Raw genomic sequence first — 27,404 nt, forward strand, 5'->3', positions numbered from 1 at the left:
TTGCGTTTGACTTACACTCTGATGGATCACTCAGGTATTTCCTTTGTATTATTTAGTTCACATGATCTGGTGAATTATACTGTCTTATGATGTACCTTAACTATATTGTTAACATGCCATTAGCAGCTGTCATTTCTGTGAAATCATTGTCATAAGAACCACTATGGTAACAAATGCCTGTAATCTTAGCATAGGCATTTGAGACTCTTGTCTCAAAAAAAAAAAAAACCGAGTGAAAGAAGAAAAAAATGGCAATCATCTGCTTCACAGGAGGACTGTCACAGGCAGACTGTCACTTTGCAATGTTCCTTTATGCAATAGTATTTTGAGTTGAAATAATTTCTTGTTTTACCCAGATACTTTCAGTGACTCACCAGTTTGGCCCTGGATCCCATCGTTGTCTGACATAGCAGCTGTGTTTTTAAACATGGGCATTGCCTTTGGATCTTTGTTTCCTCTGGAGACTCTTCAGCCAGATTTTAATGAAGACAATCTAATGTAAGTTTTCTTCTCATAGTAAATACCAAAAGATCTTTTGGGGCCGGGCGGTGGTGGCGCACGCCTTTAATCCCAGCACTTGGGAGGCAGAGGCAGGCGGATCTCTGTGAGTTCGAGACCAGCCTGGTCTACAAGACCTAGTTCCAGGACAGGCTCCAAAACCACAGAGAAACCCTGTCTCGAAAAACCAAAAAAAAAAAAAAAAGATCTTTTGGGGTTTTTTTGAGACAATATCTTACTCTAGCCCTGCCTAGCCTGGAGTTAGCCACGTAAAATGTAAAATGTGCTGGCTGGTCTTGAACTAACAGAACTCACCTGTTTCTGCCTCCCCAGTGCTGGAATTAAAGGCAAGCACTACCTCACTGTGCTCTAAAAGGAATTTGTTATTGGTCATCTTCCATTGTCATTATAATTGATTTAATGTATTCATTCTTGACTTAAATCAGTCTGGAAATACTTGCTTTTTTTTTAAGGTTTTGTTTGTTTGTTTTTCAAGTTTCTGTGTAGCCTTGAAGCCTGTCCTGGAACTAGCTCTGTAGACCAGACTGGCCTTGAACTCACAGAGATCTGCTTTCCTCTGCCATCCAGCTACTTACATTCTTAATATCTGCCCTGATCTAAAACTGGTCATCTTTTTAATGGTGAAATAATAGAAACACTCCTGTATAAAGAGTTTTTAAGTCTTCTCATTATTATTTAACATTGTTTTACCGAGCCAACAAGATGGTTGATCAAGTAAAAGCACTTCCCATGCAAGCCAGATAACGTCACCTCAGTTCTGTCTTTGATACACATGATAGAAAGAAATTTGACTCCCAAAAGTTGTCCTCGGACCTCTAACCTGGGGCCTTGGCACCTACACCCAAATCACACGCTACCTACCCACCTCTATACCTAACCCCACCTTCAATAAATTTAATTTTTTAAAAATGTTATGCATATTTATTGAGCAAACAGTTAGACAAGAAGGGGGAAACCATAAAATTTGAAAAGAACTTGATAAAAAAAAATAATTTGATAAATGATTCAGACTATGCATAAAGGCCTAAGAATCAACTGAGAGACTCTGACAAAAAGATTTGGTATGGATGCTGGGGAGTAAAATTTATAGAGAGAAGCCGATAACCTTCAGGTATCTGATGAGGAACCACTTTAAAAGTATGCCAAAAGGAAGGAGTTTATGACATCTAGAAAATAAACCTACGTAGGAATGTGTGCATATGAATTACTAAAGCAAACAAAGCCTACTGTGTGTTCTAACAAGGACTTATAGCCTAGGTATTCAGATATAGGACTAAATGTCAGCAGGATTTGAGGGAATAGGAAGGGTTGGGGGATCATACAACTGATTCAGAATTCATAAAAATCAGAAATATGAGGCAAAACTGGCCATAATTATAGAAGAGGAAAAGATGGTTTTATGTGTGCAGCCTCCATAAAAGGAAATGGGAATGTGATCACTATTTTGAAGTCTTAATGGCAATGATTTTTTTCTTACTTATCTGTGTTTACAACTTTATGCCAAAAGAGGACATCAGATCCCATTATAGATGGTTATGAGCCACCTTGTGGTTGTTGGTAATTGAACTCAGGTCCTCTGGAAGGGCAACCAGTGCTCTTAACTGCTGAGCCATCTCTCCAGCCCCAGCAATGATTATTTTAAGTAATGTCAAAGAAAATCTTCAAAATTGGGAAGTTGGGGGACATGGTAGAAGCACAAGTGAGAGCAAGGCGGCCTGGTCACAGACAAGGGCTTGATTTCAAGTATGAAAGATAAACATCAATAACACATTGCAGAATGGCAAAAGAAATAGCAACCCAATTGCAGAGAAAAGAATTAAAAGTAATTCTTAAATTTCGAGCACATATTCATCTTGGTTTGTAGTATGGAAAGCTGTGGGCTGTGTCCCTCTGCCCAGCTAGCTTAACCCCCGAAATAACCATACGGAAATTGTATTAATTAAATTACTGCCTGGCCCATTATTTCTAGCCTCTTATTGGCTAACTCTCACATCTTGATTAACTCATTTCTATTAATGTGTATTGCCACTTGACTGTGGCTTACTGGCAAGAGTCCAACCGGCGTCCATCTCCTGAAGGAGAATCTTGGCATCTGCCACACTTCCCTTCTTCCCAGCATTCTGTTCTGTCTACTCCGCCCACTTAAGGGCTGTCCTATCAAAAGGCCAAGGCAGTTTTCTTTATTCAACCAATGAAAGCAACACAGAGAAAGACAACCCTCCTACACCATTGGTTCATAAAAAAATATGAATTGTTATAACATGGTGCATCCAAAACCAAATTCTCTTCTACAAATCTCTTTTCACTGTAAGTGGACCCCTTGTTACTTGTGTATACTTCATATCAGAAAATATGCTGAATAGCAAAAATTTAAACATACTCTGATACTCTAAATAGAAGAAACAATGCCTTCCTAATCTATCAAAAAATTCTTTTATATTATTAGAATGTTCTGTTTGTGTTTGAAGCAGTAGCTCTAGCTGTCCTGAATTTGAACTCCTGCCTCTGCCTTCTAAGTTATGGGATTGCAGGTATGTGCCGCCACACCCAGCCAGCTAAATATCTCTTACCACCACCCACCACCACCCCAAAACAGGGTTTCATTTTGTGGGCTCTGGCTGTCCTGGAACTTGTGTAGACCAGGCTGGCCTTGAAATCACAAGAATTCTACCTGCCTCTGCCTCCCAAGTGCTGGGATCAAAAACATGCACCATCACCACACCAAGCTATGTACACAATTAAAAATACCACACACTTCTGGATGATACAAATAGTTAAGGGGCTAGAGAGATGGCTTAGCAGTTAAGAGTTTGTGCTGCTCTTGCAGAGGATCCAAGTTTGGTTCCTAGCACCCATGTCCATTGTTTTACAACTGCCTATAACTCCAACTCTTGGGGGATCCAATATTTCCCATCCCTATGACATATTTACACAGGGATACATATAATTAACAATAAATAAAAACATGTATGTGAACATTTAAAATATCAACTACATTACTTTTGGTAAACTCAATAGTATGAAGTAATTTTTTATATTGTATATGATCAATTTGAGTGCTTAATTGATTTTAGTAAGCATGTACAATGATGAATTCAAATAATTGCATTAATACAAAATTGTGAATAATATTTAGCAATATAATTTAGAGGGTTTTCTGGAGAGAAGGTTCTGTGATTAAGAACACTTGCTGCTCTTCCAGAGGACCTAAGTTGCATCATCAAAACCAATGTCAAGCTGCTCACAACTGTCTATAATTCCAGCATCACAAGATCCAGTATTCTCTTCTGGACTCCATGGGCATTGTACTCATGTGTACACAAACATATGCAGATGCACATATATACATAACTAAAAATAAAATAACTTTAAAATTATAATCTTGATTACTTAACTAACTGAAGAATTGCCTCAGTCTGGTTTAGACAGTGATCCATAATGGTCAGGGAAGATGGTAAATAAGTAGAAATGTGGTGAAGCATGAGCAGTGTGTCCAGAGAGGAGTGGCTAGTGCAGTGGGAAGGAGCAAGCAGTGTCCAGAGAGCAATATCAAGTGTGTAACGAGTCTTTCTCTGTCCTACCAGCCAGCTCCCTAGTGCTGGGATTAAAGGCATGTGCCACCACTGCCCAGCCAAAATTACATTGTTAAAAGAGCTGAATAGGTACAATACCTCAAACAAAAGAAGAAATATATAGCAAAAACAACCTTAAATTTGTATCGCTATACCAAAATCTATACCAATGTAAAATATTTGAGACTACCAGTTATTTTTTTAAACTTATTGTCTTTCTCTTTATTTATTTATTTATGATGTATTTATTATGTATTTAGTGTATTCCTGCAGGCCAGAAGAGGGCACCAAATCTCATTACAGGTGGTTGTGAGCATGTGGTTGCTGGGAATTGAACTCAGGACCTTTGGAAGAGCAGGCAAAGATCTTAACCACTGAGCCATCTCTCCAGCCCCCCTACCAGTTATTTTTTTAATTCAAAAGTAGACTCAACAATCTACCCTTTTTTTAAAATATTTATTTATTTATTATGTATACAATATTCTGTCTGTGTGTATGCTGCAGGCCAGAAGAGGGCACCAGATCCCATTACAGATGGTTGTGAGCCACCATGTGGTTGCTGGGAATTGAACTCAGGACCTTTGGAAGAGCAGGCAATGCTCTTAACCTCTGAGCCATCTCTCCAGTCCCAATCTACCCTTTTTTTATATCACTTCTATACTATATCACCCCTTTTTCCCTTCTGAGATCCCTGAATCTAATCTTTGTTCAGCTTTTTTCCTGACCATGACCAATAAAAAACTAGTAACCAGTGATAAGCATCCATATCCACCAAATGACCAAAGACCACCCACCCTACCTTTTGGGAATGTGGGTGTTGGATTCTGTAGACTGTTTCCTGTTGTTTGTAGATGATGGCATCTTTAGGGAATCTGAGAAAATTGAGAAGTAATCAAGTCCTGGGAGAGCTAGCTGTATTTTTTGTTTGTTTGTTTAGTTTCTGTGTGATGGGAAAGTGTGGGGCTTTCCTGAAGTCCTGGCTAGAGTAGTGTTTGAGGCTGGACCGTCTCAACTGGCAGCTTTGAAGCAGATCTGGATACAGAAGTTTGAGGAGGAAACTAACAGGCATTTTGAGAAGTTGGCTCCCCTGGACTCCTTGTCCTCATTGGTGTTTGGTCTTTTTTTTTTTTTTGTCTGAAAACCCTCAAACTTTTAAAGGTTATATATATGTGCGTGTGTGTGTGTATACGTATATGTTATACATGTATAACACACACATGCATTAACACAAGTATGGAAATGTGTTAATCAGCTACAGATGATTTTCTGTTCTGTTTGAGCAGGTAAAAGGCATCTGTCAATTTTATAAATCTTTTGGACTATATAATCAAACTATAAGTCTCCATCCATGTCGTGAAAGGATGGCATGTAATAATAAGTCACGATTCTTTAGCCAACAAGATCTATCATGTCTCCTGCAGTCTCAGAGCTGTTCCCATAGTAGAGGGATCAGCATACACGTCCTTTTCCTGTTGTCTTTCTTGGTTTCTTTCTTCTTGTCTATAGCTAAGATTTTCAGATGGTCTCCCCCATCAAATCTGATTTTTATTAATTTTGAAGACAACAATAACTTGTTTTTTTATGGAAACAAAGGCATAACCTATCTCCAGTGCAACACATTTTGTTGACCTCCATTCTGAAGTTAAGACATTATTAAAATATATAGATTGGTTTAATTTAGCAGTTTTCATAATCTAGTGTCTCTCAGCAGCTATTGCTTTTTGTTCGTTAGCATATAAAAAAATTTAAAGTCACCGGGTGGTGGGGGTGCACACCTTTAACCCCAGCACTCGGGAGGCAGAGACAGGCAGATCTCTGTGAGTTTGAGGCCAGCCTGGTCTACAGATTGAGTTCCAGGACAGGCTTCAAAAAGCTACAGAGAAACCCTGTCAGGAAAAACAAACAAACAAAAAAAAAAATTAAAGTGAACAAAGCTCCATACAGGATCCAGACACCCTGTGTATTTCCCATCTTTATGTGACTCTTTTTCTTTTATATTCCTATGCTCTCTCTTTAAAGACTTTATTTTTAAATTTATTTTCTATGACTGTGCCCATTTTCTTTCTTTTTTTCTAAACACTTTTTTTTTGTTTTACTTATTTTTTTCTTTTGTTTTATTTATTTTTGGCTTCTCAAAACAGGGTTTCACTGTGTGACTGTTCTGGCTGTCCTGGACCTCATTTTGTAGACCAGGCTGGCCTCGAACTCACAGAGATCCACCTGTGTCTGCATCCCAAGCAGTGGGATTAAAAGCATGCAGCACCACCACCCAACCTAAGCATATTTTTAAACATGTACCTCTTTAGAGATTTTCTGTGTCAAGACCTGGCTTTACTTAGCACCTGTAGTATTTTCTGATTACATGAGACAAATCTTAAAACTGCCATGCCAGCTTAATGCATGGTTCTGGCACATGGCACTAGTGAATGCCTCTGTATACCGCCAAGCACTGGACTGTCTAGGAGGCAAGGCTTCTTTTGCATAACTTTTCTTAGCTTTCTCAAGCCATTTGTTAGGATATTTGAGCCTCCATGTTAGTTACCATATGTAAAGAGTCTCTTTCCCACCAGCCAGCTCCCAAGTAATGATATGGGGACTTACTTGATTATGAAAGCTCAGCCTATAGCTTAGGCTTGTTTCTAACTAGCTCTTAAAACTTAACCCATGTATTTTATAATCTATGTTCTGTCATGTGGCATTGCTTCTCTTCCATCTGGTACCTCCTGTTTCCTCTCCATGTTTCCTGGTGTCACCCTCCAAATCTTGATTCCTCCTACTTCTTTCTCTTTCTGCCCAGAAGTTCTGCTTATCCTCCCTACCTAGCTAGTGACCATTTAGCTTTTTTAAAACCAGTCACAGTGACACTTCTTTACACAGTGTAATCATCACATATCTCACAAGAGCAATGTGAAGAAGCAAGTAGTGTGTTCGGAGAGCAACATCAAATGTAGTGTGAAGGAGTGACATGTGCTCAGAGAGGAGTCAAAGACTGGCACAGTAAAGACAGTCTCCGTTTGCAGTTGATATCCCCATCTATTCTCCCACCAGTGTTTTCTTCCTTTCCTGTCTCATAGCTGCTTCTTCCTTCTTATTCCTAGTATCAGTCTTAAGTTAGTCCTCTCTCCATGCCTAGCCTACCAAACATCCTTTTTTCCTAGTATTTCTTCCTCTAAGACTCTTCACTGTTAGAAGAAATCTCAGTACTTTTATATCATGTTGAGTTTATAATTTTACTTACCTATTTTCTATTTTTCCTATTTTTCTTTCTTCTGGAGACAAGGGTCACTATGTTACCACAGTCTAGGCTCAAACTGAGGTCTTCCAGCTTAAACCTAAGAGCTGTGAAATACTAGGCCTCTGACCAATCTTCTGTTTTGTTCTTTAGCATTACCAAATTGATCTGCCTGGTATTGCACATCATTACATCATAGTTGGGAGCCTTTATACTGTAATTGCTGTGTGCCAAATTGATATAGTGTGATATTACTAGTAATTCATTCCCATTTTACAAGCTGGGCACGGAAAGATGAAGTAGTTTTCTACAAGTTATACAGAGAGGGGGACTAAGATCCACTAAGGAGCTACTTAGAAAAAGAAAATTGCTAGGTGTGGTGGCTTATACCCATGATTCCATCACTATGAGTTCAAGTCTCGCTTATGATAAATAGTAATTTCTAGGCCAGCTATGGCTATAGTTACCCTGTTCTCTTTTCCTTTCTTTTTTTCTTTCAAGACAGGGTTTCTCTGTGTAGCCCTGGCTGTCCTGTAACTTGCTCTGTAGACCAGGGTCTGTCTTCTTTCTTTCTTTTTTTCTTCTTTTTTTTTTTTTCTTGTGTGGTGCCTCATATTTGTGACCCTAGTATGTGAGAGACTTAAGAATCTAATTTGGGCTACATACATAGTTCCGGGCTAGTCTGGACTACATTACGGAGTGAGATCATCTCAAAAAAACTGCTCCAAAGCCCAGGAGATATATCACAGAAGGGAGGACAGAAAACATGTGCAAGTTGAAGGTTGGGAAGGGAGCTGTGAAATCCTGTCTTTTGGGCATGACTTGGCTGTTGTATCTGTAAATTTGTGGTGGTTAACTGCAGGAGACTCATGAGAACCTCTCCTCCCCCCCCCACCCCCCCACTCCCACTCCCTTCAGCTGTAAGCAGTATCTGATTACAAGGAGAGCAGGATCATCTTACTCTTTGCTATGGCCGCTAGTAACAGCCTTGCCCAGAAGTAAACCCCCATCATGTTCATGCAAGAGCCCCCATCAAAGGTAATGGGGCACAAAAGAACAAAGAGGAATTCCACATGTGAGTGTGAAGGGATCTTCAAGGTACCATTACTAAGGAAAAACAGGAAGCTGGAGAACAGTACATAGTTTACCACTGTTCATAGTAAAGTGGGTACAGAGGGCCATTGTGAAAGGCTGAAGACATTCTATTCTGACCCCAAATGTGTGGGGTTTTCCACCTAAACATCAAAGTATGGAGGGGGGTGTATTTTTTTAACCACCATACCATCTCTCCAGTCCAACTTAAAGAGTTGCTATAGAGGTTCTGTTTCACAAGGATGGTGGATGAAACCATTGACCATTTGATGATCAGTTTGATTCCTAGACCCTCTGGGTGGAACTTAATTTCTAACCGCCTAATCACAGTTAGTTACTGTGGTCTTCATGAGCACCTTATCAGCAGTAAAGAGCTCTTGCTGGTACATGGAAACAAAGACCAAATGTTCTCAGAGCCAGGGTTCTGTTTGCTTTTTATACATAAGATTTTGTGGAACGAAGGACTAGAACCAATAGCAGCTGTGGGAGGAGGAAGCAAGTAGCTGAAAGAGTACAGTTGGGAAGGCAAATCATTTGATACATCATGGGGTTTGTTGGTTTGGTCTTGCCAAATGAATATTGTTGGGGTTTTGTTGTTGCTTTAAGTAAAAATGTCTCAAAAGTCAAGATCAGAAGCAATCAGAGATTGCTCAGTGGTTAAGAGCACATACTGCTCTTATAGAAGACCTGAGTTCAGTTTCCCCTAATCTGTAATTGTAGATCCAAGGGTTCCCATGTTGTCTCTGGCCTACGTTGGCACTACACTTGTGTACAAACCCACACACATGTAATTAAAAATAAAAAAGTCAAGTTTATGCATCTTTTTTCAGAATTGGTTTGTGAGTATATTATCTGCATGTGGTGTTTAGACATAAGTGTGCCTGAACCTACTCCTCTGCATGCCCATGCAAGGCCAGAATAAAAGTCTCTTCCTATAGTGACTTCCCACCCAATTGCCTTGAGGCAAGGTCTTCTCACTGAAACAGAAGCTAACCCTTCACTTGGACTGGCTAGTGAGCTCTTGGGATATTCCTGTTTCTATTTCCCAGTGATGGAATTTCAGACACTTAGAGCCATGCCTAGAATTGTGCATGGTTGTTAGAGATTAGAACTCAGGTCTTCATGCTTGCATAGCACGGATCCATGGCCTTAGCCTCTCTAATTATCTTTATGTCACATTGGCAGGTTCTTTAACACTTGTAAGGCCTCTAACAATCATGAGTCAGTTACTGTTTTATCCAGCCTGTCTTATGTAGTTTTCTAACACGGGAAGCATTAGGGAAAGTAACCATTTCAAATGAAAACTAAGCTGGGTACAGTGGCATGCACCTGTAACCCCAGCTTCTCAGGAGGCTGAGGCGGGGTGAGTATACATTTGGGACTTGCCTGGGCAGCATAGTGAGACCCTGACTGAACGTAGTTGTTCAGAGTTTCCCACAGTGAGTACTTCATGCCTGATCCCATCCTGCTTTCGCGATGGTTCTAAAATGTGTGCTTTATTCCCTTCTCAATAGTTTTGAAACACAGAAAACTCTGGGGGGAAGAGGAAGCGAAGATTCATCTTGTAATCCCATTTTTTCAACACTTCCTGAAACCAACATTTTAAATGTAGTTAAGGTAAGGAAGACGTTATTATATATCTTTAGCAAAGAGTCAGAACCAGTTTTGTGGTTGTTTAAAATTCCACTGGTTTCTTATCAAGTGAAAGGTCTTAGCAATTATATTCCTATTGCAATTTTCTTTTAATATTAAGAGTAAACAGGAACTTCAGGTGAGAATTTCACTGTTAAAGTGTTACAGAATAATTTATTGACCAAGAAGTAATTGCAGTATGAAGATATTTTAGTGGCTGAATCCAACCACTAATTGAAGATGGAGAAGGAAATACTTACCCTTTCATTTTACCTTTTCTAGACATCTAATACTTGTTATCTGTGGTCTTTTTCTTTTAATTTTTTGATCTTTTGTCAAGAATATACTTTAAACTCTTTAGGTAATTTTCTTCTTTGTTCATTTCTGGCAGTTTCTAGGCTTGTGTACATCTATACATCCAGAAGGTTACCAAGATCGAGAAATAATGTTGTTGATTTTAATGCTATTTAAAATGAGTCTGGAAAAAGAACTGAAACAGATTCCATTAGTAGACTTTCAAAGCCTCCTGATAAATCTCATGAAAAACATCAGAGATTGGAACACAAAGGTAACATTTCTTAAAATCTTAGGTGTTGTACCAAGGATGGCCGTGCATACCTGTAATTCTAGCATTTATGAATGAGTAAGGTAGGAGGTTAAAGAACTAATAATGTCCTCTTCAGTTACACAGCAGCTGCAGGAGACCAGTCTACAGATAAAGTATAGGAGTTGTACAGCATAACGTTTCATATGCACTCAAAGAAGTTTAACGATGAAAGTGCCTGAGGAGGGCACTATTTGCTGGAACTCTGTTATTTAAACTAACTGGATTTTTTTTTTTCTAAAAGTAGCTGTCTTTTCAACATTTATTAGGGATTTACTATGTCTGAGTGTTCAAAGGTTCTAGCAAGCCAGTACCTTTGCCCTTGTTGGGCTGTCTTACCTACCATTCATGCAGTTAGAGAATGCGTAAAGGAATTCAGGCAGATGTCATAAAGTGACATTTCAGGTTGTAATCAAGTGTTGCAAATTAAGGTAAAGGGTGACCAGGGTGGCACGATTAGCTAGCACAGCTGGACTGCAGCGACGTCATCTGAGACCTTCAAGGATGAGACGTCTTTCTCAAATGGCCTTTGAGCATAAATGACATGATGTTATACCTGCACCTGGGCCTGGGTTATAAGTAAATAGCCATGTGGGAGCTGAGCATGCGTTATTTTATTAGGCATTTTTATAGTTAAATTCTCGGCCATTTTTGGTAGAGGTTTTTTTTTTGTTTTTTTATTTATTTATTTATTTATTTATTATGTATACAATATTCTTTCTGCGTGTATGTCTGCAGGCCAGAAGAGGGCACCAGACCTCATTACAGATGGTTGTGAGCCACCATGTGGTTGCTGGGAATTGAACTCAGGACCTTTGGAAGAGCAGGCAATGCTCTTAACCACTGAGCCATCTCTCCAGCCCTTGGTAGAGGTTTTTAAACTGAAGTGGGAGGAGCATAATAAACTCCTGTGTGTCGGGTCATGATGGCCCACGTTTTAAATCACAGCAGAGGCAGGCAGATTTCTGTGATTTCAAGGCCAGACTGGTCTACAGAGCGAGTTTTAGGACAATAAAGGCTACATAGAGAGACCCTATCTTGAAAATAACAACAAAAATAACTAAACTGAAGAACTGTCACCAAGCTTATTCCCATCCATGCTCATCAGCTTATTTTGAAGCAACTGTCGGTTTTTAATATCATTATCATGATAAACAGCTAGAGAGCTGAAGGCGTAGTCAGTGGTTGGGTACATGACTGGCAAGTACAAGGCTGGACTACATAGCCAGAAAATAAAAATACTGTAATAAAATCCAAGTGTGCAAGAATTTTCAGGTCTCAATTATAATGTGTGTGTGTGTGTTATACACACTTGGGGAAACTGATATTTGAATACTTTATTCTTTCAAGAAAGACCATCAAATAAAAGTAAAATGTAGCAACAGCATGAGAGTGACATGAAATGCTAAGAGATGTGTGTGACCATTCTAGAGTACTTTAAGAAAAAAAATAGAATTTTTTTATATATATGCATTTTAGTAGGTTTTAAATGGCATGCGTTTTCACAATTCAAAGTTGTTTTAGTGACTTCCTTCAAGGCAAGAGGGTCTGTAGGTCTGATCCTGGGCTTGTTCTCTTTTTCTTTTTCAGGTGCATGAACTCTGTGTGGGCATAAATGAACTATCTAGTCATCCGCACAACCTTCTGTGGTTGGTGCAACTGGTCCCTAACTGGACGTCTCGTGGAAGGTATTGGAAAGTGAGATAAGCATCAAGATGTCTTACAATGCTGATGCTAGTTAATGCTGTGGAGTGCTCACTGTGAGGCAGGGTCTCACTCTCTAGCCTGGGCTGGCCTCAGACTCAGTCCTTCCTCAGCCTTTCCTGAATGTTGCATGGCTAGGCCACCACACCCTACTTAGGACTTCCGTTTCTATTCATCAGTTTCGAATGTTCTTTGATTTTATTGAGAGAAAAGGTGTAGAAATCCTGATTATGTTACTTAATTCAGAACATGACTATCCTTGGTTTTTATTTTTAGTTTATCAGATAAGTCAGCACAGTGTTTCTCAACCTTCCTAATGCTGTGATACTTTAATACAGTTCTGTATGTTGTGGTGACCCCAACCATAAAATTATTTTCATCACTACTTCACAACTGTAGTTTTACTATGGTTATGAATCATAAGGTAAATATCTGTTGTACAGGATATCTGATGTTACCCCTGTGAAAGGATCATTTGAACCACCACCACCATCCCCACCCCGTTGCTAGGGGTTGAAAACCATTGGCTGGTGTAGATGATGCATAACAAAAATTAATTTTCTTTTTGCAGAGGGTGGGGAGGTGCAACAAGGCTTCTCTTTTTATCCTGGAACTCCGTGGACCGAGCTAACCTTGAACTCAGAGATCTGCTTATCTTTGCCTTCCTAGTGCTGGGATTAAGGGTGTGTGCCACCACACTCAGCTTCCTTTTCTACTTTTGTGAGACAGGTTCTTAGGACCTCAGGCAGAGTGAGGATCTGTGGCTTGGGAAAAGATGATCTTGAACTTTGGATCATGCTGATGAGCACTAGGATTTCAGGTGTGCCCTGGCACACCAGGGCTCAGTGCATGATGGGTAGGCACTCTACCAACTGAACTATTCCCAGCCCTAGGCGGTTCTAACTTGATGTGCACATATCTTACATGAACACTGCTGCTCTGTAACGGTTGGTTGGTTGGTTCCGAGACAGCCTTGAGAGACTAAGACTCCTTTTGGCTCATTTGCTTGCTTGTCAAGTTGTTTTGTTTAAACACATTATAATAAAAACTTTTTATTTCTAATTCCAGGCAACTGAGACAGTGCCTCAGTCTAGTGATTATTTCAAAGCTTTTGGATGAAAAACACGAAGATATCCCTAATGCCAATAATCTTCAGGTATAAATACTCTTTTGTTCTAATAAATGGGAGAGTAGTGAGATGTTGGGAAATTTAATGAATCCTAAATCAGAAGTCCTAACCAGCTAGACTTGGTGGCCCATGTCTTTAATCCCAGCACTGCGAAGGCAAGAAATCTTGTCTCATCCAAAACAAAGTCCTTCGTAAACTCAAACTTTCAAGCATGATATTGCTGATGTAATCTTTTGCATTGTACCTAATAAAAAAAAAATACCTGTTATTTCGACCTTTTTCTGAAGAGGGAACTATTACCTCCTGTCCCCGCCGCCCCTCTATCTTCTTCCCCCTTCTCTTTCCCCTCCCTGACCCACTAAATAAACTCTATACCCCCCAAAAAAGACTCAATTTATCAACTCTGAAATGGATATTATATAGCTTCTACCCTATAGGACAATTATAGATAGATAAATTAATCTATAAATAAACTCCTAAGAAAATCATAAATTGACTTCCTGTTGCCTTCTGATCAAAATGTAGCCAGCATCATGTCTGCCATGCTCCCTGACATGATGATAATGAACTGAACCTCTGAAACTGTAAGCGAGCCACCCCAATTAAATGTTTTCCTGCTAAGAGTTGCTGTGGTCATGGTGTCTCTTCCCAACAATAGAAACCGTAGCTAAGACAAGGGCTATCCTTATTTTGAGTGTAAAAATACACAAAACTTTGGGTGCCCTGTATTGTTGTTATTTGAATTGCAATTCACTGTAAGTTACTAGCTTATGTCCTAGAAATAAATGAAAAATGAGACTGTACTCTGGAAGATAGTATAGTGATATGAACCATTACGTGTAAGAGCAGTATTAGAATATGCACAAGATACTATGGGACAGAACCAACCAACTGCCACCCTAATCAGGTGGAAGTGGATTTGATTGGAGATTCGTGGGCACCATTCCTGAGCCACTAAGATAGCTAAAAGTCCTCAGTCCATTCAGCAATATTTATAGCTACCAAGGGATCCTGGATAGGATTTGTCTTGCCTATCACCTTTTCGTTTTATATCTGTATAAAAGAGAACTGCATGAATAACCATCAAGCTTACTACTTGATGTCAGCTGGACCTCACTCACTGATAGCCCACTTGGCCTTCAACTCCCAGTGATCCTCTTACTTCAGCATCAAGTGTTGGGATTGCAAGCATAAATCACCACATTGGATAGATAATGCTTCTTTCTTAGAATTCAATGACCTCTATCATATATAATATCATTTGATCTTGTTCTAAGCATTTAACCTAAATTACAAATACTAAATCTTAATATAAAACACCTTCTTAAGCAATTGAGGACTTTCAGGTAAAGAGAATTATGGGTGTCATAGAATTACCAAGCCAGGAAAAGGAGCCAGAATAACAGTGGGTACACCGGAATTAGCTCAAAAAAGAACACTGCACTTGACTTGACCAAGTCTTTCTTCCCTTAATAGATCTCGGTCCTACATCGCTATCTAGTGCAGATGAAGCCTTCTGATTTGTTGAAGAAAATGGTCTTAAAGAAAAGGGCTGAACAACCAAATGGAACAATTGATGACAGTCTTCATTTAGAACTTGAAAAGCAGGTATCCAGAGCTAGAGCTCAGAGAATGCATGGGACATAGAGTAAACAATGTTTATTGCTGTCGGAAAATTCTTCAGAGTATAATTGAAAGTTGGTGTGAAGGGGCAGTTGTTAGTAATTTAACCTATACTGTGGCGGCTGTAAGGTGGTTAAAAAGAAAAAGCACTTAATTTGGTTTAAGTACATGGCTTTTTCTTCCTCACAAAGTTAAATCCTGTCTTTCCTGGGGAGTTTGCTAATTGGTAGACTGGGTGGTATTTATGCTAGCATTTTCATGAGTAGTAATTGTCTTCATCTCTCTAACAGGCATATTACCTGACCTATGTTCTACTTCATTTAGTTGGGGAAGTTAGTTGTTCTCATTCTTTTTCTTCTGGACAACGGGTAGGTAATATCTGGTATTGTTATAAATAGGTGTCCTGTGGTGGAACGAATGAGCATGTGTGTGTCAGAAGACAACTTGAAAGTTGACTGGTTTGCTGTAGAAATCCGGAAGTCATAGCAACCTGCAACCAGATCATAGTGACAAAAATGATTTCTCAGTAGTGGTTGGTTGGAGTAGAGCTTAGTGACCATACCCTGGCAATAGTGTGATCATGAGATACCAGGGTCACCGAGTAGACTACCTTTTAGCTGGTTTCTTCTCACTTTCTTCCTCTGAACCTCCTCTGGCTTTTATGTTCCTTTAGAAAAACTAGAATGCCTTTAAAAATGGTGATTTAGAGGAACCTGGGAGATGCCTCTGTGGTATAAAGGTCCTTGTTGCCAGATTTGGCAACCTGAGCTCAGTCCTCAGGCCCCACATGATGGAAAGAGAGCCAACTTAGGAATTGCCACATGTATACCATGGCACATGTACATGTACACAAAATTAATTTTTTAAATGTTATTTAGAAATTTTTGCCTGTCAAGTTAAAATTAAATTACTATTACTCATTCTACTTCAAATGTACATTTCTGAATTCTCTCTCCATATCAATTTCATTTCTGAGCTGGAGAGATGACTCAGCAGTTAAGAGCACTGGCTGCTCTACAAGAAATCCTGAGTTCAAGTCCCAGCAACCACATGGTAGCTCACAACCATCTGTATTGGGATCTGATGCCCTCTTCTGGCCTTAATGCATCCGTGTATACATTTATACACATACACAAAATAATTTTTTATTTATTTATTTTAGGATTTCATTTTTGTGTTTTTGTTTTGTTTTTTGAGACAAGGTTTCTTTGAATAGGCCTGGCTGTACTGGAACTCTCTCTATAGACCAGGCTGGCATTGAGCTCACATAGATCCGCTTGCCTTTACCTTCCAAGTGCTGGGAGTAAAGGTGTGCAATGCCACAGCCACAACCACCACCACTGCCCAACAAGAATTTTATTTTTGAAGCTAGGTGTGGAAATGTACACCATTAATCCCAGCACTCCCAAGATCCAGATTAGCAGCATGTGCTCCCAGACCTGCTATTCTGTGTGTTTTTAAACAGTGTCTCATATATCCCAGTCTCTCCAATTTTTGATACAGATGAGGGTAACCTTGAACTTTTTCTGATCCTCCTTCTGCCTCCCAAGTGTTGGGTGTAAAACCAAGCACCACCTCTCCAGACAAGGAAACTTTTTGGAGTAGATAAATTTGATTCTCTAATAAAAGCCTGTGCTTGCTGACTATACTGGCTTGTGCCTATAATCCCAGAATTTTAGAGACTGAGAAAGGAGGATTACCCTGAGTTGGTGCCTGAGCTATATAGTGAGTTCCGGGCTGGCCTGTAGAGCAGTGGTTCTCAGCTTTAATACAGTTCCTAATGTCGTGATGATCCCCAACCATAAAATTATTTTAGTTGCTACTTCATAACTAATTTTGCTACTATTATGAATCATAATGTGAAGATCTAATATACAGGAAATCTAATGTGTGATCCCTAAAGGGGTCTCAACTCACAGGTTGAAAACAACTGCTATATAGTGAAACCTTGTCTCAGGAGTAGGGGAAAAAACAACACACCAAACCAGGCTTGATCTTTAATCCCAGCAGAGGTAGGCAGCTCTCTATGAGTTTGAGGCTACCCTGGTCTACATAATGAGTTCTAAACCAGCCAAGGCTATTGTGAGACCCTACTTCAAAAAAAAAAAAAAAAGAGAGAGAGAGAGAGAGCCTGTTGGTGATGGTGCACGCCTTTAATCCAAGTAGAAGCAGGCACACCTGAGTCCAAGGCTAACCTGACCTGTAGAGTTCCCTGCATAGCCAAGAGGGGTGGGGGAACCAGAAGAAAAGCCCAAGTAGCACACGCCTGTAGTCCCATCTGCTCAGGAGGCTGAGGCACTGGGTAATAACAAATTCAAGCCCATCCCGGACAGCTTAGTAAGAAAGCTAGGAATGTAGCTCAGTGGTAAAGCACTTTCTAACTTGTTGGAGACACCATATTCAATCTCAAGTATTGGTGGGAGAAAGGAGATTAGGCCAGATGTTCTGGCTCATCCTGGCTACTCTGGAGAATAGAGGATGCTTGCACCCAAGGTTTCAAGGCCAACCTGAATAATATAACCAGACTACCTCTCAGAAAACTAAGAGAATGCAGCTAGAAATCATGGATGAGACTAACAAGGTGTTCTGGTGGTAAAGTGCTTCCTAATCAGGCTGAGTAACCCAAGTTCACTCCCCAGCATCCATGTAAAGGGATGAGAGAAGTAGCTCTACAGAGTTTTCTTCTGACCTCCACACATGCAGACACACATACTTACACAATAAAGTTTTTTTCTGTTTTTTTCTTTTTATTTATTTATCAAAGATTTCTGCCTCCTTCCCGCCACCGCCTCCCATTTCTCTCTCCCTCCCCCAATCAAGTCCCCCTCCCTCGTCAGCCCAAAGAGCAATCAGGGTTCCCTGCCCTGTGTGAAGTCCAAGGACCACCCACCTCCACCCGGGTCTAGTAAGGTGAGCATCCAAACAGCCTAGGCTCCCACAAAGCCAGTACCATTGTTCTTGAGTTCTCAGTAGTCCTTGTTGTCCGCTATGTTCAGCGAGTCCGGTTTTATTCCATGCTTTTTCAGACCCAGGCCAGCTGGCCTTGGTGAGTTCACGATAGAACATCCCCATTGTCTCAGTGTGTGGGTGCACCCGTCATGGTCCTGAGTTCCTTGCTCGTGCTCTCTCTCCTTCTGCTCCTGATTTGGACCTTGAGATTTCTGTCCGGTGCTCCAATGTGGGTCTCTGTCTCTGTCTCCTTTCATCGCCTGATGAAGGTTAATATTCAGGAGGATGCCTATATGTTTTTCTTTGGGTTCACCTTCTTATTTAGCTTCTCTAGGTAAAGTTTTTTTTTTTTAATTTTTAAAAAAGTTTTATTTTCACGTAGGTTTATGTGCCTTCATATAGGTATGCACACTTGAGTGCAGGTGCCCTTGGAGGCCAAAGACCCCGGATCTCTTGGAGCTACAGTTAACAGATAGCTGTGAGATGCCTAATGTGGATACTAGGAACCAAAACCTACTGAGCCATCTCTCCAAGCCCAATAAAGGGCAGAGGGGCAGGTGTTTTTGTTTTGTTTTGTTTTGTTTTTGAGCCAAGCGTAATGTCACATGCCTGTAATTGAAGTACTTTGCACTCAGAAGGTGGAGAAAAGTATTAGGAGTTAAATTGTGTGCACATGAGTATGTCAAAGCCCACATGGTAATTGAGGTTCGTTCCACCTTGTGGGTGCTGAGGGTTAACTCAGGTCAGGCCGGGCAGTGAGGACTTTGTCCACTGAATGGTTCTAACAGGTCTGGTGTTTTCTAAGAGAAAGGATCTCATTGTTTTGTCTTGATCTTCAGCTAGTCCTCCTGCCTCAGCCTACCTAATAACTAAAGCTGCTAAGCATTTGCCGTGCCACATGTAGTTTTTTGTATATTGTTTTAATTCACTAGCAATGAGTCATAACCATTATGTTCTTATGGAAGTCAACACCTTTCACTGGTGGGACTCTGTCAAGTAAGTTTTTTTTTTAACTGCATAGTTTGTTATTTTGCAAGACTTTGAAATTGTTTTCATCTTTTGTGTTTGTTTTGTTTTACATAGCAACATTTCGTGCTGCTTTGTGGGGCTTTGGAAAAGCATGTTAAGTGTGATATTAGGGAAGATGCAAGGCTTTTCTACAGAACTAAAGTAAGTATGTTATTTATGGTGGGGTGGGGTGTGATCATGCATGTGACATGGTGCTCATGGGGATGTCTAAGGACAGTTAGCCCTTGCCTTATTCCTTTATTCCTTGTTTAAAACAGACTAGATGTCCTTAGAGTTCCCAGTTAGCATAGACTTGTACTGATCCACCTTGCTTCCCCTTGACTCTGGCTTACATAGCAGCCCCATCTTTCACAGGGTACCCTGCTTCCTGTTTTTGTGTGTTGTTGGCAGGACACCTTTGAGTTTGACAGACTGGCTAAATCTGTGTGTAGCAGGTGCCAGGTACAGAGGTTTGTGTAGCACTTACAAAGGGAGTGGCAGGGAGTTAGGATCTTCTGATTCAGTGGAAGGGAGCAAGTAACACATTAAAAACATTTTAGACATGTGTAATTTTATGTGTGTTTTTCCTTAAATGTATGTGAGCTATAGTGTGCTATATTTGTGCCTGGCGATCAGAAGAGGGCATTGAATTCCCTAGATCTGAGGTTATAAATGGTTGTGAGCTACCATGTAGGTTCTGGGACTCAAACCTATGTTCTCCACAAGAATAACTGCTCTTAACTACTGAGCCATATCCCAACAAAAACATTTTTTGTTGTCTTTCTATCGAGCCTATTTTAGAAGCAAGCTATGGTAAAGCTGAATCAGTCAGTGCATTGGGCCCTATAAAATGTGGTCCACCCTTCAGCTTCCTTAGCTGGGTGTTCAAAAGCCAGAGAATAGAAAGTAAAAATTTCTTTGATGGCAGCATTGTGATTCTCTGAACCATCTGGATTGTCCTTAGTAACGAGAAATCGGGTATGGTGGTGCATTGTTGTAATCTCTGTACATGGGAGACAGGAGCAGGAAAACTGCTTTAAATCTAAGGTTTTCCAGGGCTAAATAGAGCAATCCTGCCTCCGAATAATAATTTTTAAAAAGGAAATTAAGGGCCGGGCGGTGGTGGCGCACGCCTTTAATCCCAGCACTCGGGAGGCAGAGGCAGGCGGATCTCTGGGAGTTCGAGGCTAGCCTGGTCTACAAGAGCTAGTTCCAGGACAGGAACCAAAAGCTACAGAGAAACCCTGTCTCGAAAAATCAAAAAAAAAAAAAAAAAAAAAAGGAAATTAAGGGCTAGAGATGACTTAGTGGTTAATAACATTGGGTGCTCTTCCAGAGGACCCAAATGAGATTTGCAGCACCTACATGGCAGCTCACAACCATCTGTTTGTAATACTTCTACTTCAGGAGATCTGTAGCCCTCTTCTGGCTTTGGTGGCCAATGAACAGATGTACGTGTAGGCAGAACACCCATACACATAAAATGAAAGAAAATTAAGACTGGGTGTGTAGCTCACACCTAATCCTAGCACTTTGGAAACAGGGGAAGGTGGATTTCTATGAGTTTGAGGCCAGCCTGGTCTACATAGGGAGTTCAGGACAGCCAAGATTATACAAAGAGACCCTGTCTCAAAAAACAAACACACAAGAAAATTAAGTCATAATTATTTGACATTGTAGATTGTGAAAAAATAAATTATGGTAATTAAAAAAAAAATGTTGTCATTTGAAAGCCTCCGCAAAAGATAAGTAGCCTTTTCTTGACAGCAATCAAATAGAATTATTGGGTACGGGCCTGTGATAGTTATGAAATATATGTAGCTTTTATGCTTATTTTGGTTGTTATTGTTTTGTTTCAGTTTTTTGAAGCAGGATCTCACACACAGTTCAGACTGGCCTTGAACTTTGAGCAGTCCCCCGAGTGCTGGGAGTGCAGCCAAGCACCTCCATAGCAGCAACTATGAGGTGCTTTCTATCAAATGTTAAGTTGTTTTTAAGTGAGGATACTCTGATCTGATATTCTCCTCTTTTGTTGTTTTTAAGGTGAAAGACTTGGTTGCCAGGATACATGGAAAATGGCAGGAAATAATCCAGAACTGTCGGCCTACTCAGGTATCATTTTATTTAACAGTTTTATTTATTATGAAACCCACTGCGTGATGTATGGTTGTCATGAATCTACAGCTCTCTTAGGGTAAAGTGCGTGTTGTGCATTTCCCTACCTAGTCTGTGCTGAGCATTATAGCCACAGAATGAAGACCAGCACCACACTTGAACTCTGGCAGTCCCTCCCAGTTCCTCCACCACCTTTGTGCCTCTTTTTGTTCCCCTTCAGGGCCGATTTTACTTTCTGACTATTAAGAATTCTCGACAGGTAGTAGTGGCCCACGACTTTAATCCCAGCACTTGGGAGGCAGAGGCAGGATCACTTGAGTTTGAGGCCAGCCTTGACTACAGAGCGAGTTCTAGAAGAGCCAGAACTGTTAACACAGAGAAACTCTATCTCATAAAACAAAAAAGGGGGGCTGGAGAGATGGCTCAGTGGATAAGAACATTGCCTGCTCTTCCAAAGGTCCTGAGTTTAATTCCCAGCAACCACATGGTAGCTCACAACCATCTGTAGTAAGGTCTGGTGCCCTCTTCTGGCCTGCAGGAATACATGTAGACAAAATATTGTATACATAATAAATAAATGAATATTTTTAAAAAAAAAGGGGGGGTGCTGGTGAGATGGCTCAGCGGTTAAGAGTACTGACTGATCTTCCAGAGGTCCTGAGTTCAATTCCCAGCAACCACATGGTGGTGACTCACAGCCATCTGTAATGAGATCTGGTGCCCTATTCTGGCCAGCAAGCATACATACAGAACACTATACATAATAAATAAATCTTAAAGAAAAAAGAAAACTCAAAAAAGAAAAGAAATATTTCCATGAACATTTATATATAAGGTTTTATGTAAGAATGTGTTTAAAGGAAAACGTCTTGAGCATATTCTTGGTGGAATCTCTTTGTCTCACAGCATCTCAGTATTTGTATGGGGCTCAGGCTGCCCTTGAACTCTCTGTATAGACAAGGGTAACCTTAGGCTTCTGATCTTCATCTGTCTTCCTCCATTGTAGGTATACACCACTACATCCTGCTCATTCTAAGCTGAGGATCAAATCCGGGGCCTTGTGCATGCTAGAAAGACTTTGCCAAGTGCAGTGTGGAGTTTTTTGTTATTTTATTTTGTGTGTGTCGGGGGGGGGGGGTGTTTTGTCTTCATGTATATCTGCATACCACTTGCATGCCAGATAACTTTGGAGGCTAGGAAGTATCAGGTCTCCTGATACTGGAGTTACAGACAGTTGTGAGCTGCTAGTTTGGCGATGGGAATCAAATTCAGGTCCTCTGGAAGAGTGGACAGTGTTGTTAACCACTGAAACATCTCTTCAGTTCCCTCAAAATGTTAAGGTCCTGTGCCAATGTGGCATTAATAGCAAAACTTTTTATTAGTAAGTTTAACACTTTTAATCTCCTTAAATACGTCCCTTTGTGAGTGTGCCCATGAAAAAAATGTCCTGTATTTGTATTATCCCTTTCTATTGCCAGAGTACAAAAGTGTAAAGGTTATAAAATCATAAGAAATTTTCAATGGGCATGGTGGCTTCGTGCTTTTAATCCCAGCACTTGAAAGACAGAAGCATGCAAATCTCTGGGAGTTCAAGGCTGACCAGAGCTAATAATATAAGACCCAGTCTCAAAACAAGAAAGATGCTTTCAGAGGCTTGTATATGTAATGATTTTTTTTCTGCTTTCATTATCAAAGCCTGCTGTCCAGTGATTAAGAGTATTAATTAATAATTTGATTATTAATTAAAAATTTTCCTTTTTTTCTCCCTTTTCCAGGGGCAGCTTCATGACTTCTGGGTGCCAGATTCTTAACAGGAGTACAGCAGCAGAAATACAAAGCGAGAAGGACCTTTCCAAGAGGGTTACTGTGGGATCCAGCAGATGCTATGGAACACAACTGTGTGATGAGGCTGGTAATGAAGACTTCGCTGTGTCTGAAGCAGATATGAAATGCCATCTGCAGCTTGACCTTAGAGGAAAGAACGGGAGCCTATAAGAGAAGGGTAGGGGTAGACACAGCTGGTAGAACTCAGCCTGCTCCTCCTAGAGCCCCTTGTTAAGTTTTCAGCGATTATCTTGGTAGGTGACTTCATAGCACCTGGACCATCACAGAAAATAAAGAGGAAAAGTATGGGCCAACTTAAGGAGTTGGACATTGAAACGAAGGCCGGGGTCCAGCTGGTTTTCATTTTCCTCTTGGTTATTTTAGGGCACAAAGGGAAAACCTAGAATAGAGTTCTGTAGTCAGGAGTCTGGGTCTGTAAACCATAGGCAGTTTCAGTTCTTACACTGTCCCTTACTATCAAATTAGAGATCTGAAGTCTTGAAGTCTGTTTAAAGTCAGCTAAGGAACAGACATGCTGTCAGATTGCCTAGAGGAAGGGATTAAGCTACAAAGTAGTGGCCGTTTTTAAAATGCCAGAACATTCATAGGCAGTTTGTTTAGGATTTCTTGTAAATGCATATATTTTTAAAATGTGATTCAATCATAAAATCTTAGCTAAGTCAGAATTCTGTCCATTGGTAACTATATTACAGAAGTCTCTGTATAAAGGCTTAAAAAAAATCTGGAAGTTTCCAAAAACCTTGTTCCCACGAGTATATAATTTAGCAGAGACCTTGGTGATGTTTATTTTGGGGACACTGTGTATGTGTGTGTGTGTGTGTGTGTGTTCACTCGAGCGTTTGTATCTTGAAGTTGTTGCACTTGAAAACCACAGCTGCTCTAAATTCTTTTAAACACTGGAAAGCCATCCTCTAGTTTAGATGGTAGAGGGTTAGCAGAGGTGCACAGGCTAGATTGAGCCTAGGCTCTTTGAGACCTTTGGTAGTAACACTCTCACAGACCGTTGCCTGACTGGGAAGGGTTTGCTTCCTGAAATGGATGCCAACTGCTTGTTTGAAAACTGGCATGAGTGACTTGTTCCCTCCTGAGCATGCTGATACACAGGTGGGGGTTAGAAAGGGAACTGGGCTCAATGTTTATGGTTTGAGAGGAGAAAATAAGTTCTGAGAGCTAACTTTCTACCTCTAAATTGAGGCCTAGGAATAAAAACCATTCTTATCTTAAAATTATCATTTAAAATAGCAGTAGCTTTTGAGCTCATGTCAAGCATTGGGCAGTTAGAGATCTTACAGGGAATAAACAAATCAAATTTTCAAGTTCTGAGGCTGATCAAGGCTCCAAGAGTCAGACCAACAAAAGTTTTCTTCAGTGTTGAGTTTACTGGTAAGAATAGTATCTTGATGCTACCTCTCAAGGGTATTGTTACAAAATGCCACTATGGTTAAAGAGATAGATACAAAGAGTTGTATTTGACAGAAGCTTGAAACTCTGGCATCTATCTGCCCAACAATGGGGGCTTTCACTCTGTAATTTAATACCTTGTAGATACATTATTTGTGTGTAATTTTATAAGTGTTCATATTTTTCTCATTTTGCATTGTGTAAAGTGTACAAAAATCTCAAAATATAAAAATCTGCTTATATTGCTTGTAATTACAGTGTGTAAATATTTTCTATTGTGTACATTGACGGGGACAAGTGGGTTATTCAGGTTTTTAAGTGACCCTTTTATATTGCAATTTCAACGGATAACTACCCATCAAATTTAAAACCACTTTGATACATTCTTATTTAGCAGTTCCAATAAGAGTAAAATCTATTTTCAATTGTCTTTCTCCGTGAGAGAAAAATGCTTTGTCCTTCCCTTTAAAATAAATGGCCAGACATCAGTTTAGGCCCTTGTATTCATGACTCTGGTAGCAGCCTTCAGTCTCCGGGTCATAGTACAGTCAGTATTTGCATTTGGGTTCTCATAGAAATTTATGATTCTACTTAGCACAAGTAGTTCATGGTTTTTCTCCCAAATCAAGTATTTTCCATCTCCTTCTGAGTCCCCATGCTTTGTCTCCCTCCAGCTGTTGTTGCCCAGATAATGGGATGGTAGAGAGGGAGAAAATGCTCATTGCACAAAGACTGTCAGGCCACATTTGGTACTTGGCAAACAAAGCTTGCACTGAGTGGTGGTGTGTTTGGCGATCTTACTGTGCCAAAAATCACCTTGTCTAATTTTCTTGTTGTGTATGTCAAACTTATTACCCCTATTGCAAGCTGAAAATTAAAGTTCTTGTGTTGATGCTTTATGTGTGACTGTTTGCCTTTTCTAACCTGCTTTTCCTGTTATCTGAAAATACAGTTCTGTACTAACGTTACGTGAAGAGGCTCTGTGCACAAATCATCTGTGTAGCACTAAAGTCAGCATTTGTGCATTTTTTTTGTCCTATCTCCTGATGGCAGTGGTGCCTTTGTCACCTTTTGGAAGGTCGGCATTTTGTTCTTGTTTTGAGTGCAAGTAGTAGCTTGCTTTTGACTTCACAAAATATATATATATATATATCCCCAGTAAGTGATAAGTACAATAGTGTGTTACCATCCAGGCTCTGTTGAAGCATTTGGTTTTTTCTTTGGTTGGTTTTGGTTTTTTGTTTGTTTGTTTGTTTTCCCTCAATCAAAATAGATACAGTTGATGGGGACTGGCCAGTAATAATGTGTGGAGTCTTTAAACCAAGAGTAATTTTTTTTACATTTTAAAAGTGACTCATTGATAAGCAGCTGAGTTCAGAGAACTGACTTGGCTTGTCTCTCAGCCAATCTCGATGGTGCAGGCAGGCACACCTCATCAGCTGTGTGTCGGTCGGTTGTCCCGGGGCATTCTTGCCAGCCAGTTCATCTACTAGCTCTTAGGCAGTAAATGCAATGTTTCCTCCTCTTCCCCCTCCTTTCTTTGAGATTTTATACTATGTCTTGTTTAAAGTTCTCTAAATGTATGTGTATGTGTCATTAAAACTTTTTTCTCAGTTTAAACGTGTCTGGTGACATTTGATTGAGGAGTGGAGGTGACAGTTTCTGGAATGTTCTGTCTTAAACTGGTGTCTTCCTTAATTTGGATTCTACAGGTTTTTGTTTTTTTTTTTAATCTTGATATTGCTTTATCTGTAGAAAACAAAGCCACAACTGTCCACAGTTCATGTTTACATCACCCAATTAATAACTTGCTGTATACTTTACAGTCAGGAATTTAATAATCTCATTCTGACCTCATTCTCCACATCCATTCGACTGTTACTGAGAACCTACATGTTAGGGTTTGGTGGTGAGCAATACAAACTCCTCTTACCTGCTGGTGTATGAGGAAAACAGAAGAGGAAAGAAGTACTCCTGACCTGGGCATTGTGTTCTAGAGCCCAGGGTCAAGAAAGGTGATTTTACAGTCTAGAAGGATTTGGAGCCACCTGTGTCCTGGCAGACAGACAACTTATGATATACCAGCTGTGGGAAAGCTGGCACCTCATAAGAGAAGCTTATAACCTCATAGAAGGCCTAGGCATTGCTGCCAGAGCCATAGTGTCACAGCCATGCTATGCCCTCCCTGTGGTAGACAAGGTTGAGATGGTGACAGCCCAGGTAGAAGCAGGTGTGGGCATAACTACTAGGGGTAGGCCTGTGGTTTAAGGAAAGGACCTACGTGGCCTCAGACCTCAGTTCACCACACTGGCCTTTGTTAGCAAGTTACCTGAGTTTCTTCAACCTGTTGAAAAGAATAACTCTGATTTGGGTTTGTGAGGACTCAGATGCATGGCCGTCACTCAGCACAAAGTCTGGCACGCAGCATGAACAGATGGACCTTAACTGCTATTAACTTACCTCTAAGGAGGCTCTTTAAGAGAACAAAGTTGAGCCAGGCAGTGGTGGTACACAACTTTAATCCCAGCATCCAGGAGGCAGAGGCAGGCAGATCTCTGAGTTTGAGGCCAGCCTGGTTTACAGAGTTAGTTCCAGGACAGCTAGAATTGTTATGAAGACAAAGCCTGTCTCAAAAGAAAAGAAAATAAGAAAAACTTGGTGTCCCTGGAGAAGATAGTTCAGTAGTTAATGTGGCTTCTCTTCCAGAGAATCTGGGTTCAATTCCCATCCTTATGACGAATAACAACTGTAACTCCTATGCCCTCTTCTAACCTTTATGGACACCAGGCATGAACTTACTGCTCAGTTACACATGCAGGGAAGACACCCACACACATATTAACCAGTTAGGTAATTTTTTTTTTTTTTTTGGTTTTTCGAGACAGGGTTTCTCTGTAGCTTTGGAGCCTGTCCTGGAACTCCCTTGGTAGACCAGGCTGGCCTCGAACTCACAGAGATCCGCCTGTCTCTGCCTCCCAA

The 27,404-nt window shown here is 40.3% G+C and overlaps 1 protein-coding gene across 1 annotated transcript in view; it reads left to right on the top strand.

Moving 5' to 3' along the window:
- Positions 1–26,045, top strand: part of Slf2 (SMC5/6 complex localization factor 2) — a 56,119-nt gene extending 30,074 nt beyond the window's left edge. The window contains exons 11-20 of the mRNA XM_075974185.1: positions 357–498; positions 9,930–10,032; positions 10,439–10,615; positions 12,242–12,339; positions 13,424–13,511; positions 14,961–15,092; positions 15,398–15,475; positions 19,140–19,226; positions 21,108–21,176; positions 22,955–26,045. Coding sequence (XP_075830300.1) covers positions 357–498; positions 9,930–10,032; positions 10,439–10,615; positions 12,242–12,339; positions 13,424–13,511; positions 14,961–15,092; positions 15,398–15,475; positions 19,140–19,226; positions 21,108–21,176; positions 22,955–22,990 — 1,010 coding nt within the window. The 3' untranslated portion in view covers positions 22,991–26,045. The remainder of the gene's footprint in view (positions 1–356; positions 499–9,929; positions 10,033–10,438; positions 10,616–12,241; positions 12,340–13,423; positions 13,512–14,960; positions 15,093–15,397; positions 15,476–19,139; positions 19,227–21,107; positions 21,177–22,954) is intronic.
- The last annotated feature ends 1,359 nt before the right edge of the window (positions 26,046–27,404 follow it).

This window comes from Microtus pennsylvanicus, chromosome 5, assembly GCF_037038515.1.
Source record: "Microtus pennsylvanicus isolate mMicPen1 chromosome 5, mMicPen1.hap1, whole genome shotgun sequence".
NCBI classification, from domain to species: Eukaryota; Metazoa; Chordata; class Mammalia; order Rodentia; family Cricetidae; genus Microtus; species Microtus pennsylvanicus.